Raw genomic sequence first — 17389 nt, 5'->3', positions numbered from 1 at the left:
GTCATGCCAGCCTGCTGGCAAGGCCCAATGGGGCAGGCATGATAGCTTCTGCCAAGGGCACTCCTGGGGGCTTGCACTCACTGTCCTGACCCAGATGCGTGCCAAGCTGGACTTCCCAGGCCACAAGGACCTTGGCTATCACAAGGAGCATCTGCCAGGCAGTGCCCAGCAGGCATGCCCCCACCCCAGGATGTGGGCCACCGATCCGTGAACCCCTGCACCACCTCCAGGACCCCCTTGAAAGGACCCCTGCCAGAGGCCATAGCCCCAGCCACAGCAGTGTGTTCGGCGTGCTTGCCCACTGCCCCACTTGGCCCCCTCCAATGACATGTGCCAGGCAACTGGGCAATGGAGTGACCGGGCTGGGTGACTGGCAGTGGGGTATCACGCAGCAAAAGCCCCAGGGACTTCAAGGCCACGAGCTTCCCCTGCCTTCCCCCACCTGCTGTTCTTGAGGTACCAGAAGGACGGCTCAGAAAGCTCTGGGCCACGCACGCCCTATGCGGCTGGACCCTGCGCAGCCAGTAGGCTGAGGGCGCGGCATGCTGACACACTCAGGGTCTGCACCTGGACCCCTGGCTCCCTGAGGGGACTCACCGGTCATCCTGCGCTGGGTGGATGTATCCAGATGAGAGGATGTTGAGAGACAGTATATTTGGGTCAATGAGGGACTCGTCGGTTTCTGGAGTGTTTCGGATGCGACCTACAGCAAAGGTGAGGGCCCGTGTCATGTCCCCGGAGGGTGGGGGTGCCTGCCTGGCCAGAGCTTCACAGCCTCCAGGCCACGTCAGGGAACCGGCCCCCACATGGCGACAAGGGCACCCTGCCAAAGGCAGTGCCAGGGACAGACAGGGAGGCCCAGCACCGGCTCTGCCCCACTGCCCAAGCTCTGAGTGTGTTCACTTGTCAGCCGTGGTAACACTGTCTCAATTTCTCTACCCCCTGCCCCTCCGACCACCCAGCCTGGAACGCACAGGCCCTCCTACCCACTGGCAAAGGTAACCTCAGCAAGGTGAGGAGGAGAACGTGTTCCCTCTTCTCTACCCTTGAAAGAAAAGAGAGGGAGGGTGGGAGAAGGAAAACGCTGTGTGCTGTAACTCTCCCCCGCAAGGGGGATTCCAGTGGAGCCCCCCGGGGCCGGTACTGGGTACAGGCAGCCTGTGGCAAGTGCCAGACCCGCTGTGGGCCAGCAACCCTGCCTGGGGCTCCCGTGAGCATTCCTCACCCTGTAGTGTTAGTTAACTGGATCGCTCTGCTTCTCTTCATTAAACTGGAAAGGGGTCCTGCCCTCTATGCCCCCATGCACGGAGATGAAATAAAAGCCAGGACTCAGCCAGGATTCTGTGTCCGCATGCTGGAGCTGCTGCTCGCTGCCTGGAAACTTCTTATGACCCTTGGGTTCTAAGAGGAGGTGGGTATGGTCTCCCGGGCAAGGGCCCTGCAGGGCTGGGGTGGGTGGGCCCAAGGGCAGGATCCCATGGCCCAGCCTCAGCCCTCCAGACTGTGTCCTTCAGAGAGGCACTCTGCCATGCGCACAGTCTGACCAGGCACTCTGCTTGCATGGACCTGCTGGGAGGCTTTGCGCCACCTGCTGCCCAGGGCTCGGGCCTCGGAGCGGGGCACAGAGCATTCCTGGTTGAGCCTGTCCCAACAGCCCCACTTGTGACCCTCAATTCTAGGACAGTGACCAGGGCCCAGGTCTCTGCAGGGGGCCACCTTGCTGGTCTTGGGGAGCCAGGCCCCATTCCCAGGATTCCACCCTTCTTTCTGCCCCTATGCCACCTCCCTTTTTGAAAAAGTAAGCAGAATTATTTGTCGGGGGCGGGGGTGGAACAGAGGTGCTATTGAAAGGCTTTGGGGGATGCTGGCATGAATGCCGGGGCCCCGACTCCAGGGTAGAGGTTTGGGCTCCGCCTCTTGGGGCTTCATAGACCAGGCGATCTGTGAGGGCTCTCTGCCCGCCCAGGCTCTGGGCGCAGCATGAGGCTGGCAAGGCCCCCCGAGGCAGCCTCCCCGCCTGCACTGTGTGGGTCTGTGAGCCAGCTGGGTATTTGCTTCATCTTCCTTCAGTTGATCCACTCATTTTAGACTTGCCTTGACACTGCCTGAAACGAGGTGGTGGGCACTTGCTCTACCTCTTTCCCCATCTGTGTGAAAATGGTATGTCTGAAATAAAAGCACCTGCCCTGGGGCCCCAGAACCACCTTGCTCACAGTCCTGCACTTTGGGGCACAGGACGAGGGGTCCCATGGTCACATCCCTGCTACTGAACCCTCAGACCCCGCTCTACAGACCCCAAGGACACCACCCTTGAGCTGCTGCCCGCCTGGCCATTGAAACGTCCAGGGTGAGGCTTCCAGAGGGATCCGTCAGCTCCGGGGTGGGGTGGCGGAGGGGTGGCCTCATGCTGATACCCACGGGGCTGGACAGTTGTTTGTATCCTTGAATGAAAACTGGGGAGGCCAATTCTCCACTGCTCAGCAAAGGAAGTATTTCTAGTAGGCCAAAGAGTCCAGCGTGAAGTCGTGGAGGTGTCTGAGATCCCTGGCGACTGCTTCCCCCCAGAAAGACATGATGCAGTCCCGACCCCCAGGACCTCAGAGTGTGACCTGATCCAGAAATAGGGTCTTGGCAGTTGTGATTTGTTGACATGAGGTCAGACTTGCGTAGGGGCCCCAGCTAAGTCCTTACAAGAAGAGGCCCCACCTACAGCCACAGAGCGTCAGAGACGGCCCACAAAGCAGAAGCCAGAAGAGGCGAGGAAGGGCTCTCCCCCCCAGCTTCAGAGGGCACCCAGCCACCGGGCGGCCCCCTTACGCCTCCAGGACTGTGAGAGGGGAGGTTTCTGTTGTCTCACACCCCTGTTTCGTGGAGCTTCATCACAGCAGCCCTAGCAAGCTAAGACGGGATGAAACACGCATCTGGAATCATCCCCCAGGTCCAAGCTATCCTGCACAGGCAAGGGAGTGAGGCACAGCGAGGCTAAGTGACGTAGTCAAAGTCACACAGCAACAGGGGCAGTGTTCTGGTTAGAACTCAGGCCTCTGGCCTGGGGGGCTCCCTTTCTTCCCACCAACCTAGCCCCGCCCCCAGGGTGGCCCCCACGGCCTCACTCACCCACCACCAGCTCACGCACTTCCTTCCAGCGGATGTGGCCACCTGTCTCATGCAGCAGAGTCACGGTTATCCGCCTCTGGATGCCCTGAAGGGACGGACCGGGACAGGGGACACAGTCAGCTGGCCTGGGCACCACAGGAGGAGGGGCCACGAGGGGGGCAGGGCAGGGAGGACTTCCCACCTGGTGGAGCAGGAAGGTACCCATGCACGGCATCCCACCTCGGTGGTCCACAACGGCAGGGATGTAACTGGAAAAGAGGGAGATAGTGAGGCCCCCTTCTCTGCCCCAAGGGGCCAAGGAGGCCAGAAAAGCAGCTGCCCCCTCTGGCGAAGATGGGGTGGCCCAGTCCATGGAGCCAGAGTCATCTGGGTGAGGAAACCAGCATGCACCACCTCCCCAGTCCCTGGAACCCCAGACCCGCAGGGCCCTGCCTTCCCCGGTGGGTGCCCAGGGCATGGGAACGCACTCGCCGTTGGCCTCCAGCTCGCAGATCTCGAAGTAAACCAGCAGGTCGTACTTGCAGTGGCAGGGCCCCGGGCAGGGCCGCGTCAGTGTGCTGAGCTTGGTGGCGGGCACTGGGAAGTGATGGGAGAGAGGCACTCATGGGAGCCCTGTCCCTTGTTGGCCAAGGGCACACTCAGGGCATCTCAAAGACAATGAAGTAAAGCCGCTGGCAGACACCACCCCCAGCCCAGGATCTGCCCCACTCTGGGTGCAGTCGGGCCTCAGCAACCACACACTGGCCTCGGGAGCAGAGGGGGCTACTCACTTCTCCATGCCCAGGTGGGAGGAGCACATGGCCACACACACCTGGGCGTGAGCCTTGAAGACTGGGCCGGGGACGAGACCCTAGCAAACCAGCAGGGCAGCAGGAGCCATGCTTGCTGAGGCCCACAGCCCTCCAGGACCCCTCTGTTATAGCGCAATTTGCCATAGCCCACTGCACCAGTCCAAGCACCCTGCTGCAGCCTGGGTAGTCCCTGCCCCTCAGTTCCCACTGGCCTTTCACTCATGTCCAACTCCTGACAAATAGACTCTTTGTCCACCTCTGCCCACAACCCTCTCCTCTGGGACCATCACAAAAGCCACAAATCCCTTCACAGCCCCATTGCTTCACCTATAAATGTGGTCTAAGTGTCTCCTTTGAGGTTGCACGGAGGACAGAACGGCCCAGGTGACAGCCATGGCCAACCCTAAGGCCTGAGCATAAGCCAGGATTAACTCCACGAACAGGCCAGCAGGCCTGGGGGTGTCTTTCCAGAGCATCCTCAGAGTGCAGAATACAACTTAGAGAGATTCAGAGGGCGGGCGTGCAAAGGACCTGACCCTTGTGGGCGCTGGTGCTAGGGCGATGGCCCCCATCTCAAGGTGGGTTCCCAGACAGTGCGAGGTCTTGCCCACACTGCTCGGCCCTGGTTCCGACTCCCTCCAACCTTCCAGCTGCACCCCTGAGTTTAGGCTTTGGTCTCGACAGCAGGAAAAAGCCCTACAAATCTTTTAACTAAAATCCAACCACCTCAAGAGCTCTTCTGCCACCCACCCGCTCCTGGAGGCAGGGGCTCCGGGTTCCAGGTAAGGGTCCCGGGTGCCAAAACAGAGGGGCCTCACCCTCCAGACTGTGTACTCATCCCAGCCTGAGCTCCCCAGGAACAAGCTTCCCAGCCGGCTCTTCACCCCAGAGCCCCATCTACCCTTTGAGCTTCAGTTCAGGCGGCCCTGGGGTCTCCTTGGAGCCCCAGCCCCCCACTGCCTTCCTCCCTCTGCTCCCACACCTCCCATCTGCCCCAGGTAAGCCTGTGGAGGCAGGGCAGGGACCACCTGCCTGTCGCTCTGCTGCTCTGCGGATGCAGGGGTCCCTGGGCCTTCACTCTGGGCCCCTGGTGCACAGGGGAGCCCCATCCCTGGGGACCCTGAGGCCCAGTAAGAGCAGATGGCCCCCAGAGCCTGGCAGAGCACAGACCCTCTGCGAGGACGGAGCTCAGCTGGGAGGCCCCCCTCTCCAGCACATCCGGTATGCGCACCTCACTCCCAGGGGACTAAGGAGAGCCCTGCCTACCTGGCTTGGACAGCGGCATGACCCGTGGGAAGTGGCGGCGTGAGGGCCTCAGGGGGCTGTGGAAAGACAGGGCCAGTGTGAGGATCCCGGGCCGGAGCGGGGAGCCAAGAGCAGGGGCCGGCAGGGGGGGGTCAGCGGCACTGCTGGCCCCGAGCCCGGGCCTGCCTGCGCCTTCCCCTCCCACACCAGCTCAGATGGGGTTGGAGGGGCCACCAGCAGCCCCGCCAGGCCAGCGGCACTGGCGAGGTCAGGCTCCGGTCGTCAGGTCAGCGGCTCCCAGGGCCGAGCCTCCCCGAGTGCTCCCGAGGACAGGAGAGGCTTGGGGAACAAACGCCGAGACCAGTGCCTCCCACAGCTTCCTTTCCTCAACACCCAGATGTCCTGCTTGGCTCTGGGTCCTGCACGACAGCTGGCAAGGGCGATGCGGGTGGCAACAGAGGATCCCACCACCCCTGACAGCTATCTGCAATCCCCTGGCCCTCTGGGTGGCGGGGGACAGGGCCACATCCTCAGCGTCCCCCAGGAGGTTACATGGAATGAGGGAGAGAAACAAAAGTGCCCTCACTCTCTGGGATGCTAAGGACTCTGGGAGGTGGAGCAGCCGGGCCCCTCTGGTGGAGTTCCTGACAGGCACCAGGAGACGTCTCCCCCTCAAGCCTAGCACCCAGCTTCCCTCCACCCCAGGACAGTGCCCATGCCCAGTTCTGACAGCCGTCCTCTTTAAGACCCCCTCCTCAGCCCTGGAGGCATGTCTCTGGCTTGCCCCGGGTCCCGCCGACCTCAGGTCCTCGGCAGCCCCTGGATGGAGGCAGGCATTGGGCAGGAGGCCTGCCCAGGGCGGTTGGCTTTGCTGGCTGGGAGGTGGAGGGCCCACGCCCGGAGGGTGGCAGGGGGCTGGATAAGAGGCCTGTGAAGGGGCTCCCGATCCCCACAACCTGAGGACGTCCTTGCAGAGGGGTGGGAACGGGTGCTGCTGGTAGTGGCCGAAGACCTCGAACACGATGGGCTGGCTCTTGATGTATTCTATGAAGGACTTGGTCACCTCCACGGCGATCTGTCAGCGGTGGTCAAGAGAGGAGAGTCACAGAGGTAAGCTCTCTGCTTCATGGAGAGCTGAGCCTGCCAGGCCCAGATTGGAGACCGCCGGCCAGGCGTGGACCTCTGCCCATGACAGGGGCAAAGCTCCTAGCCTAGTCCTTCCAGCCCCACCTCTCCCCCAGCACACACCCCGTGGACACACCACCAGTGGGCAACACTGGGCTCTCTCCCCAGGACAGACCGGGCTGAGCCATGGGGCTTGGATGCTCTTTCGGAACAGAGCTCAAGAAGGTGGACCAAGCATAGGGGGTGGGGGCTCTGTGGTCTGGACTGACCCTCTTTGGGCCCTTGCCTGCTCACCAAGAATTATGGGTTGAATTGCGTCCCCCACAATTAATAAACTGAAGCCCTAACCTCCCAAGGGTCAGGATGGCCAGTGTGCAAGCCCAGGCACAGGCCACGTGGCAGCTCAGACTTGACTCTGCCCTCCATGGCGGGCCCTCGAGGCCTCGGCCCTGGCAGCTTTCATTATGGCCAAGGGAAGCACACCTCCTCCACTGCCAAGGCAGCCCATTCTCCCAACTCAAAGAGCTGTCCCACCTGAAAACCCCCGGCTGTCCTGACCGCCTAGCTGGAGACCCTCCCCTGCCCAGAGCTCTCCTGACCTCTCTGAACTATGCCCAGGCATCCCGTGCCCTCTGTATGTCCTGCCTGCCTCTTCCCCAGCACCAGGCACCCCAGACACTACATCCATATCTGCCCAAGGCTCACCGCAGGGAGCTCTCGGGGGGCTTATCGGGCCACCACCTCCAGTCTTAAACCTGCCATGGCCCCCCCACACCTCACCTGGCACCTGAGGCCCTGCCACACTCCCAGGCAGCACCTGGTACACAGCTGGTACTCAGAGGAGGGAGGAGGAGGGGTGGAGAATGGCTGGGGCTCGGCTCAGTGTTAGGGAGGCCACACAAGGCCAGAGCCCTGGAGGGCCCACCAGCGGGGGACTGGGGCTCTGAGGACATACGTTTTGGACGTGGTAGAAGCCAAGTGGGGGACCCCGCCCTGTGTTCTTCAAGGGCTCTGTAGAGAAGGCCTCGTCGTGGCGATGGATGAAGCTGCAAAGAAGCAGGAGATGCTTGCTTGGGCGCAGGGAACTCGGAACACGACCCGAGGCCTTGTGGGGTTACCAGTGCGAGCAGACCCAAAGCAGGCGACACTCGGCTAAGGGCCCACCCGCCCACCCACACAAGCCAGCCCCGGCGCTGGGGCTCACTTGAACTGGCAGAAGATGTCGGCATATTCTGCAGAGATGCTGGACGCCTGCAGGACGGTCACGCGGAAGGTGAAGGTGCTGCCCAGGTGCAGGTGGTCCAGGGTGGCACCCAGGGGCCCATCTGGGGCACCTTTCTCAGGGCTGTCTGGGAGGAGATCTTCCGGAGGCACAGCTGCCGAGGGCAGAGCAACATGGTGGGACCTGAGGGGCTGGAGCCTGGGCTCAGGCAGGGGGCCCACTGAAGGCCCCTCAAGCCCCCACAGGAGGCTGGCCAAGGGGGAAGGGGCTTGGTCTGTCCCGCCTGTGCTGGACTGAGAGGGCCTCAGGCTGCAGGGGAGGGGGGCCTGCCCAAGCCCCATGCCCTGCACCCCGAGGCCCACCGGAGCAGGTGTTGTACCGGAGCAGGTGTTGTTGTTGACCTCGTCGGCGGAGGGCCCTGTGTCTGTGCCCTGGCCCTGGCCTTCCACGATGCGCAGCTCCTCCTGGGAAGTCCCTGAGCGGGACATCCCCACCACGGGGCAGGACTCGGACTGGAACTGTGTGGCAGGGGGACACGGTTGAGGCAGCCAGCCTGGGTGGGGCCTTCAGATAACTAGCTCCAGAGAACTAGCTTCCCACGCTGTCCCAGCCTGTGCGCCTCTGTGCTGGGAAAGGGGGACCAGCCGATGGTCTTCCGTTCTGCAAGTACCCAGCCAGGGTGCTGCCCTCGCTCCTCCTCATGGCAGGACGCAGGTAAACTCTGATGGTGCTCAGGGCCCTCGTCAGGTGCCTGCCACCAGGGGTGCACACAGCCTCCTGTACCCCTCTGCACACCCCAAGCTTTCTGCCTGATGACCTTTGCCCCCCATGCATCCGCACCATTGACGACCCCCTCTGAGAGGGACAGTGTAGGAGACAGAGGTTCAGGGTCGGGTGATGGGCGGCAGGGTTCAGGGAAGGGCAGGGAAAGAGCCTAAACAGAGAGGGAAGGAGCCACTGTGCCTGGCAGCTAAGTGGCTGTCTGGTTGGGGGGCACCAAGAAGGACCTTCGCCCTCCCCTCTCTAGCCTGGCAGCAGAAAAGGGAAGCCCAGGTGGAAGTCATGGTCCCTTCAGTGAGGGCTGGAGGGGGCAGCACCCTGTCTTCAGGTGCCACAGCAGGTCTCCCAGCACCTGCTGTTGGGACCGTGATGAGGGCTCTCTATGCCCTTCCGAGCTCACTGGGATGTTGGGGTGGGGGGACTACAAAGCCAGTGGTGGCAACAGAGTCCTGCAGGGACCCCCAGGACAGTGAGCATGACAGAAGGGGCACCGGGGGTGTAGCGTCCTTGTGGCTGTTCCAGGAACATGCCTGCTGTGTCCCTGCCTGAGGCTGAGGCCTGTGATGGGGGAGATGGCTGGACACAGTGGGTCAGGGCAAGTCAGACAATGAGGTACGGGGACAGGCCAGGAGGCCGAGGGCTTGGGAAGACGGAAAGCGACCCCAGGAGGCCCCGGGTGGTTGGCTGGGTTGGGGGGAGGGGGCAGGACCCTGCCATGCAGCTGGCACCTCAGGTGGGGTTGGAGGCGTGTGGGTCGGTACTAGACGGCTGGACTGACTCTCACATGTTACCTTTTCAAAATGCTGGTCATCGAAGGAGATTTTGGCAGTTCCCGACTGACGGACACCAGAGCCATAATCGGGGGCCTCTTCATCGGCTGAAACAGGAACCGAGCAGGCAGTCAGGGCCCGGCTTGCCCCCCAGGTGGCGTGACGGCACCAGGCAAAGGCCGGTGGGGGAGGGCTTGGGAGCCAGGGCGTGCACGTGCCCTCACCCGCACAGGGAAGCCCGACACGGTCAGCTGGGCTCGGGAACAAGCAGGGTGCCGTCCCAGGCACCCTGACGTCAGCCCATGCCGCCCAGGCCCAGACGCAGCCACATCCTCCCCACGGTGGCTCTGATGGGCAAAGACTCCACATTTCAAAGCTTAACTTATGACTTCTGCCTCTCTCTCCTCACCCTGCAACCCCCAGACCCAGATCTCCAGCAGAACCCAGGCCCTCCTGACCCTCTCTCACCGTACCACACCAGTCCTCTGGCCACCATCACTGGCCATCTGGGTGCTCACTGCCCCCAAGGAGCCCTCCCAGCCCCCAGGCCCACTCCCCACACGTGCCACACCCCTGGGCTTCATAGGGTTCTCTAGTTTCCACAGTGCTTGGGGCAAACAGACCCTTTTCCTCTTGCCTAGAGGACCTCCATTCCTGGTTCCGTCAGCCTCCCTGAACCCCAGCTCCAGCCATCTGACTAGATACCATCCTGGGAGGCCTTGCAGATCCCCGGGCACTCCAACCCTCTGTTCTGGTACCCATGGGCCCACTGACACTGCCATGCTCAGTCGTGCCATCACCCAGGGCCTGTGCACTGCAGGGCTTGGTGCTAAATCAGATGAGGTCTCCAGGCCGGGGAAAGTGCAGCATGACTTCTGTGACCACTGAGGAACCACTAAGTTCCTCTCCTCACCATAGCCACTAGCCAGGGAATGTCAGGCTTAAAGGCAGACAGTGGCTGGCGCAGCCAGGAGCCCAGCTGGCAAGGGTGGTCAGTGAGTAGGCGGCATGTGTGCCCACCTCTGCAGAGAGGGGCTCCTGTCACCACACCCACACTGGAGGGAGGGCCTCCTCAAGCACGGCCAGTGCCAGGGGGACCAAGGGCTCAGAAGGAAGGGTGCACTGAAGAACTGGTGGAGGCTCTGAGGGCTGCTGAGTGGGGAGGGAGACAGGGGCTAGGGCCCGTGTGCCTGTCCCGGGGCTTGGAGATGGCAGCGGAGGGGTGGGCAGGAAAGCACCGCACCACACCAGGTGGTCAGGAGCCAGGTGGTCTCTGGGTCCACCTAGGACTGCCTGATGGGAGGCGGGGCCATGATCCAGATGGGGCTTGGCCTGCACAGCCCTGGGGGGCCCCAGCTGACCTGGGAGAGTCCAGGAGGCCAGAGCCAAATGCTGGGCAGCAGAGGGTTCTCCCTCAGCCCCCACCTAGCCACCCGCACCTGGTGCCAGTGGGAGGGGTGGAGGACCAGAGGGGTCGGTACTGACCTCCCTGCCCGCCGGGCCTTGTGTACGAAGGCAGAGCCAGGGGGCCACACAGCACGCACCTGAGATGGCCTGGACGGCCACACGGAGGAAGCCCTTCACCTCGCCCTTCTCGCTGACAATGGCCACACGGTGCACCAGGGGCACCGGGTACAGCAGGTTGCTCAGGTACACGAAGGCCCTAGGGAGAAGCAGAGGCGAGGGCAGGGTCACCCCAGCGTGTGCTGAGTGGAGGCACGGCCTGGGCTCATGACACGACACTGCGGAGCAGAGCAAAGCACAGGCAGGCGGCAGGGAGGGGAGGGTCCAGGGGCACAGAGGAGACAGAAGGCGGAGGGACAGAGGCAGAGGCATGTGCGGTGGGAGCAGAGGCAGTGAGCAGGGCTAGAGAGGGCAAAGCCTGTGGGCCGTACCAGCCGAGGGAACAGAAGAGCTGAGGGAGGTTCAGCCTGCTTCAAGGAGGAGGAGGACAGGACCCGGTCACGCTGAGCTAAGACCCTCAAGCACATCCCCAGAGGGCTTGGACGGCGGGGTTTCCTGCGGAGCCCTTTCCGGGGGCACGGCAGGTAGGGGCTACTCGGCGTCAGCGCCCCAAGATGCAGCAAGACCCCCAGCCTAGTGTCAAGGGACGCTGGCTCACGGGAGACCTGAGGACAGCCCCAGGCCCACGGCACTGCCTGGTAGGCCCCCACAGCCCTCCCAATCCCGGGCAGCTCAGCTGCGCATGCAGCCACTGCCCGACAGGCAGGCAGAGGCCGTGTCACGGGTGGCTGCTGCATTCCAAGCTGGCCAGCGTGCGGCGTCGCATGGGCAGCAAGGAGCAGAGACGAACCCAGAAGACCCTGTGCCACCCAGCCCGGCGGGAGGGGTGAGCTGGACTCAAACGCCCCACCCCTACGTCACCCACCCCATCCTGGTGAGAGCCCACAGTCAACTCAGGCTGCCTCCACCCCACCCTGCGCTCAGGTGCAGAGCTGACTGGCGGCTCCTGCTCCACCCAGAGGCAGGACAGCAACAGCCCTGAGCCACGGCGGAGCTGGGGCTGGTGGTCCCAGGGCACGAGCAGGATCGGGCACAGGAGGGTGGGAGGCAGGGAGGCAGTGCCGACAGTTGGGTGAGGGAACCTGGCACCCCGGCAGGGAGGCTGGACAAGGGGCAGGCAGAGGGGAGGAGCAATGGGGACGGAGGGTGGAGGGAAGGGGTCTAAGTCTGCAGGCGGGTGCCGGCACCCAGGTGCATGGCCAAGGGCAGAGCTGGAGGATCAGGAGGAGAGGCTGAGCCGCTGGGCCTTGTGCCCCCACTGGCTCCAGGACACCCAGCTCCAGATGCCCCCGTGAGCACAGTGCTCTCCAGCAGGCTCCCGAGCGGTGCCACCCTGCCAGCCGCCCCAGCAGGTCAGGAACCCAAGCACCACGCTGGTTCTGGCAGCCCCTCAGCGCTTCTTGGCAGTCCTTTGTCCTCCGTCCCCACGGGGCACCCTCCTGCTCCCCCAGGCACTCCACAGAAACCAGAGGGCCTTTCAGTCCCTGTCAGACCCCCTATGTCCTCAGTGACGCCCAAGCCCACTGCCTGGACCCTGCTGGCTCAGTCCCTGGCACCCTCTGCCTTGGCACCCTCTGCCCCGCCACTGTGCTGCCGGCTCCTCACTGCCGCTCCTGGCCGCCCACCGGCATCCACTCGCCTTCCTCTGCTGTCTCTGTCCCAACTTCCCAGCCGGTCCTTCTGTCAACTGTCTCTTGCTTTCTGGGCACCCCCAGGCCAATACAGAGGGAAGGGGCACACTGCCTTATGGGGACCGAGCGTCGCCCTGGGCCCCCTTCCTGGGGCAGAGGAAGCCCCCGGTGGCTTCCCAGAGCCCCTCTTTTCCTTGGCACAGGCCTTCCGAGAACGCCCCAGAGTTCTTCCCCAAGGCCCTTCCCTCTGGGAACTCACCGGGGTCAGCGCAGACAGATCCCTGCCTGACTGGGGCGGGGGTGAGGGGTTGGACTTGGCTGCCCCTGACCACCTGAGGTGAAAAGAGCTTTGGCCCAGGTCACAAGAGGAAGCGCTGTCTGGCCGAGGTCCAGAGAGTGGAAGCCTATTGCTGCAGCCACACTGGGGACCCAGCGGGCAGAGACCGGACCCACCTTGGTGGGGGCAGTGGTACTCTTCCCACCTGGGTACATGGGCTCCCAGCCAAGGACTTGTGCTTGGCTGGGATGGGTGAGGGGCCTGCCCACACACAAAGCTGTGTGGTCCAGAAGGGGAAATAGGGGAGCCCAGGACTCAGGCTGAACATGCCGCCCTGACCCTGCGTTGGGCCCCCACAAGGCTTAGGGGGTAATTCCGCAAGGGGTGGCTATAAGCAAGCAGGACCCTGGGCTCTGGGGCCACCCAGACCACCACTCACAGCACCTCTGAGATGACCCACAAGCCTAGAGCTCCCTGGGACCCCACTGAGGGACTGGGGGCAGTAAGGGTGGGGGAGAGTTCACAGGGTCCATGCCCACCCACCTGCAGACTCTCCACCCTTGCCCCCTCAAGGGCCAGGCCAGAGGGATCTGAGACAGGGCAGAGAGGTGAATGGAGGCGGGACGGGGCCCTTGCAGCTCAGAAGGCGCAGCTGTGGCAGACAAGCCCATCCCAGCTCCCGACTAGCCTCACTGCTCAACAAGCCCTGTCCAAACCTATGGTGGTCATCCCAAGGGGACTCTGCCACACTGCCAGCCCACAGGCTCAGCAACCTGTAGCATTATGAAGATTCCGAGTTCCCACAGATCAGACAGGGGCCGGGACCCTCGTATCCCCAAAGCTCAAACTGAGACCGAAAACTCCGGTGAGGATATGGTGTGAGGCTGCGGGCTGAGCTCCCTGGGGCCACCGCGGGCAGCCGGCAGGCCACGCCCTGCCCATTCTGGAGCCCGCTCCCCACGTCTCAGCACCGAAGCTGGGGCTGCCCTCCACAGCAGCTCACTTGGCTGCACCTTTCTCTCCCGAGGGGGCACCAAACCCTGGCATCTGCAGTGACGTGTGACGACGGCATGCTGGGCGCTGAGACCCGGCCTCGCTACCGCACCGCAGGCGAGGAGCAGGCACAGAGGTGTTCAGGCAGTTGCTGGGGCTGCCAGGTAGGGCCTCGCTGGGATCCGAACCCACAAGCTGGCTGCTATCCAGCCCTCAACTGCGTGGGCACCGGGCACCAGCTAATAAAGTGGATCAATTTTTTCGCGATCTTTCATGATTTCTCATTTCAGAGGGGAAAGAAAACCCAGACACTTCTGGCATCAAAAACCACAATGGCCAAGTTCACACGGTCAGTGTATCCTGCTGTGCCCCAGACACAGGCCTCCCAGAGCGGCAGCCTTGAGGGACCTGTTTGGAGGTCAAGGGCTGTACAGTGAAAAAGACCCCCAGGGCCCGTGACCAAGCCCTCCCGCACCTTCCCTGAACTATGTCATTCAGCTTTGGGGAAGTACACGCGCTCCTGCTCCAGAGGGCGCCCCGACGGGGTGCTCCAAGTAGGCAAAGGTGCATCTGGCACTAGATGCTGCCCCTCTCTCTCCTCCCTGCTGCCCCTAATCCCAATGGTGTGGGGCACATTCTAGGGAGCAGCAGCCCCCAGGGGCTGCAAGTGGGAGCTGGAAGCTCCCACCCCACAAGCAGACCCTGCCCTGACCCCCAGCACCCTGGATGTGGCGGGGGGCGCCGTGGTGCAGAGGCTATGCCTCCCCTCACTGTCTCTGGATGCCAGAAACAAGCTGACATCAGCACCTGCCACCACAGGGCCAGTACAGCCCAAGCCTGCCCAGAGGGTCCCACCCACACAGAGGGGCTCCCAGACTCATGGTTGAAGATTCAGGCTGAGTGGCCCCACACAGAGGGCACCCAGCTGGGAGCTGAGGGGCAGGCCGTGCTAGCCCAGGTGGCACAGGGTGGACACGGCAGGTAAATGGTTTTCCACCCAGTGTCCTGGACACTTCCACTGGGCAGTCACCTGCCCTCCCTCACCCAGTCCCCCTCCCCTCGGACCCTTCTCCCCAGGCAGTCAGCCCCTCACCCTCCTCTCTGCAGCTCCCCTGTCAGCCCACCTGCTGAAAGCGGTGGTCCAGGCGGGGAGGGTTCTCAGAAAAACCACAGCTTCCTGGGCCAGGGCACCCCACCACCCCAGTTCACCTGGCACCCCAGACCACCAGAGGCAGAGGCCTCCTGGGGGCTGGCCCTGGACTTGGGGGAGGGGCCCTGGGGCCTTGTTCACACAGGTGAGCGCACCTTGAAGCAGGCTGAAACCCGCCCAGAGAGAGAGAGGCAGCGGCAGAGGCGGCAGAGCCAGGGCCGAGTGCGGCAGGCGGGGAGGAGGCAGGGCTAACCACGAGACTGGTGAGGTGCAGAGCCGCATGCTGGGGCCGGGAAAGCCTTTCCAAAGGGAGACCAAAGTGGGCACCCCCAGTTTGCTCAAGCTTTGGAGAGAGCCAGCGGCTACCAGAGGATAAAAGGGAGCCTAAGGCAGGGCCCTTCTCAGGACCCGGGCCTGCACAGCTGCCGCACGGGAGAAGCCAATTCTTGCCAAACCAAAAGATCAGATGTTTCCAGTCGAGGCCCTTCACTGACCGCCCACCGCCGTCCGGGGCCCGCCTCTCCTGGAGGACTTTGGTTTGGTAACATCTCAGATCCACAGAGGGGAACAAGTGTTGGAAGGACCCAGCTCTTTCCAGCTGAGACTGCAGAGCCCACACCCGTTCCTCCTGGTGTCCTCACTCCCCTGCGTGCTGACCCCACGCCAGCCTGACGCCTGAGCCACCCACAGGCCCAGCAGGCCAGGGGGCCTGGCTCTAGCAGCCTGGAGCTTCCTGAGAGGCCTGCGTGGAGCTGGCCCTGGGGCTACACCTCTCTCTCAGGCTCAGCAGAGAAGGAAGCCCAGACTGAGGCATCTTGGAGGGAGAGAGCCCTGAGTCTTGGACCCATAGGCCAGCACAAAACACACATGGAAAACTAATTAGAGAAAACTGACATGTACCCACGGGAACCTGCTTCCTTCCAAGAGGAACCAGTGGGGCTTTCACGCCATCATGTGCACCCCGGGGCTCCCAGGGAAACCCCATTTCTGAGCCAGTCTAATTAATCCCTCAGTATTGGTGTGCCAAGGTCATGACTTCCAAACACCATCGGCCCCGCACAAGTAAGTGATCTCGAACTCCAAGAGATTGCTGTTGCAACTAGCTTACAGCTTTCTGTATGCACCAAACATGTAAATTCAGTTGTCTAGTGAGCCAAATTTCCTATTACTACGGCTAGGTTTTCTAGAGCTTTCCTTTGCCTGTCTTGCTTCCATTCCACTATCATAAAAAAGGTGAACGGCAGCTGTATTTGCCCAATCTGCCTGTAGGACACACTGGGTCTGGGCTTACCCAGGGCCTGCACCTCCAGACTTTGGCCTCTCCCATCCACCTAGGAAACGTAGCCACCAGCCCCCTGCAAGGGCACTTCCCATGAAGGCACGGGCCTCGTGTGCCTGTACTGCACCGTGATGGCCTGAGAAGTCAGGAGGAATGAACTGTCCTCACCCTCGGACAGACAGGCTCAGAGAAGCAGGGTCTACGTGGCTCCCTGCCGCAGAGGGAGACCCTCCACCCTGAACGCCAGCTCTCCTTCCCTGCCCCAGACGGGGAGGCCTGCTCTTTCTCCCACAGAGAGGGCAGGGCTGGGAGCGGCCGGGACCCTCCACCTCTTTTGGAGAACAGCAGAGGGAGGTGAAGCCGCCTCCTCTGGTGGTGGATACAAAGACGCAGGCCCCCACCTCCCAGTGTTGCCCGCAGGCCCTGCACGTACTGCCGGGGCTCTGGGGCCTCTCTGCACAAACCGGGGGACCTTGCTCAGGCCCACGCATCTCCCTAAGTGGGTCCCCTGCTGGGTGCACTCCAGGAGGGCTGGGAGCCCTTGTGCTCCCTCACCACCGCTCCTGGGGAGCCCTGCCCCAAGGCCAGCCTCGGCTGGGGCGGGGAGCTGTCCGGCACGGGGTTGTCATGCCCCGACAGCAGTCAGATTGTGCCCGCAGCAGTGCTCCTGCGCAAAAGAGCTGGTTCCTTCCCAGCATGCTGTCCTCGACCTCACCAACCTTCCTACTAAACTGAACAGGGGGGGCCGGTCGTAAAACGGGTCCCGGCCGTCGCACAGCCCGTGCTCCGGAAAGACGTCGTCCTCCAGGTCCTCCTCCTCCTCCTCCTCCTCCTCCTCCTCCCCCACGCTCTGCTCCTCGGCAGGCTCGGTGGCGTCGGAGTCAGGGCTCGAGAAGGTGGGGGAGGGGGTGAGAGCAGCCATGCGCTCGCTCATGCATGTGTTGAGAAGAGGGTAGCTGTCGCAGCCAGAGATGACTGAACTGAGGTTAGTGCGACAAGACAGAGAGAAGTTAACACCGGCTGCTCGCAGGGGGCGGGAGCTTCTGTTTAGAACCAACACCAAACACACAGACCACCAGGAATGCTGCTTTGAAAGACAAAAGAACCAAAGTGCACCCTTCCCCAGGCTTGGAAAGAAACTGCATGTGCACCAGTGGATGGCTCCAGAAGGCTCGGGCAGGCGTGGCCCTGCCCAGGTGCAGCCGAGGCCTGGTCAGGACCTGGTGAGTGTGGCCATGCTGCAGCGTCAAAGCGCCACATCCCGTGGGGTGCGGGGCGCAGACCCCAGGCTGGGAGAGCACGGCAAGGGCTCACAGGACTCTGGGTCTGCCTCTCTGCTCACACCTGCATGGCCACCGGGTGACCCAGAAGCCTGAGTAAGCCACACGTTCGTTCACACACTTGTAAGTGGCAATGATGAGAACACCTCCCCATTTCCCCTAATAGGGCCCACTGGTATGTGGAGAGGAGTGGCTGGGGGAACCT

The 17389-nt window shown here is 62.9% G+C and overlaps 1 protein-coding gene across 25 annotated transcripts in view; it reads right to left on the bottom strand.

Moving 5' to 3' along the window:
• The window catches only part of KIF1A (kinesin family member 1A), an 86375-nt gene that overhangs the window by 19117 nt on the left and 49869 nt on the right, over positions 1-17389 (bottom strand). For 10 of the 25 annotated variants that reach the window (XM_036901237.2, XM_036901238.2, XM_036901239.2 and 7 more), the window contains 11 exons: positions 10595-10713; positions 9072-9157; positions 7880-8018; positions 7483-7654; positions 7234-7324; positions 6110-6228; positions 5175-5230; positions 3585-3693; positions 3299-3365; positions 3118-3202; positions 598-703 (listed from right to left, as the gene is read on the bottom strand). In XM_036901237.2, the coding sequence (XP_036757132.2) occupies positions 598-703; positions 3118-3202; positions 3299-3365; positions 3585-3693; positions 5175-5230; positions 6110-6228; positions 7234-7324; positions 7483-7654; positions 7880-8018; positions 9072-9157; positions 10595-10713 (1149 nt within the window). Of the gene's footprint in view, positions 1-597; positions 704-3117; positions 3203-3298; positions 3366-3584; positions 3694-5174; positions 5231-6109; positions 6229-7233; positions 7325-7482; positions 7659-7879; positions 8019-9071; positions 9158-10594; positions 10714-16623; positions 16885-17389 lie in introns of all 25 variants that reach the window. The other 15 variants (XM_057503344.1, XM_057503345.1, XM_057503346.1 and 12 more) reach the window with 3 other exon arrangements.

This window comes from Manis pentadactyla, chromosome 6 (assembly GCF_030020395.1).
Source record: "Manis pentadactyla isolate mManPen7 chromosome 6, mManPen7.hap1, whole genome shotgun sequence".
NCBI classification, from domain to species: domain Eukaryota; kingdom Metazoa; phylum Chordata; class Mammalia; order Pholidota; family Manidae; genus Manis; species Manis pentadactyla.
This window is presented reverse-complemented; position numbering and strand designations above follow the sequence as displayed.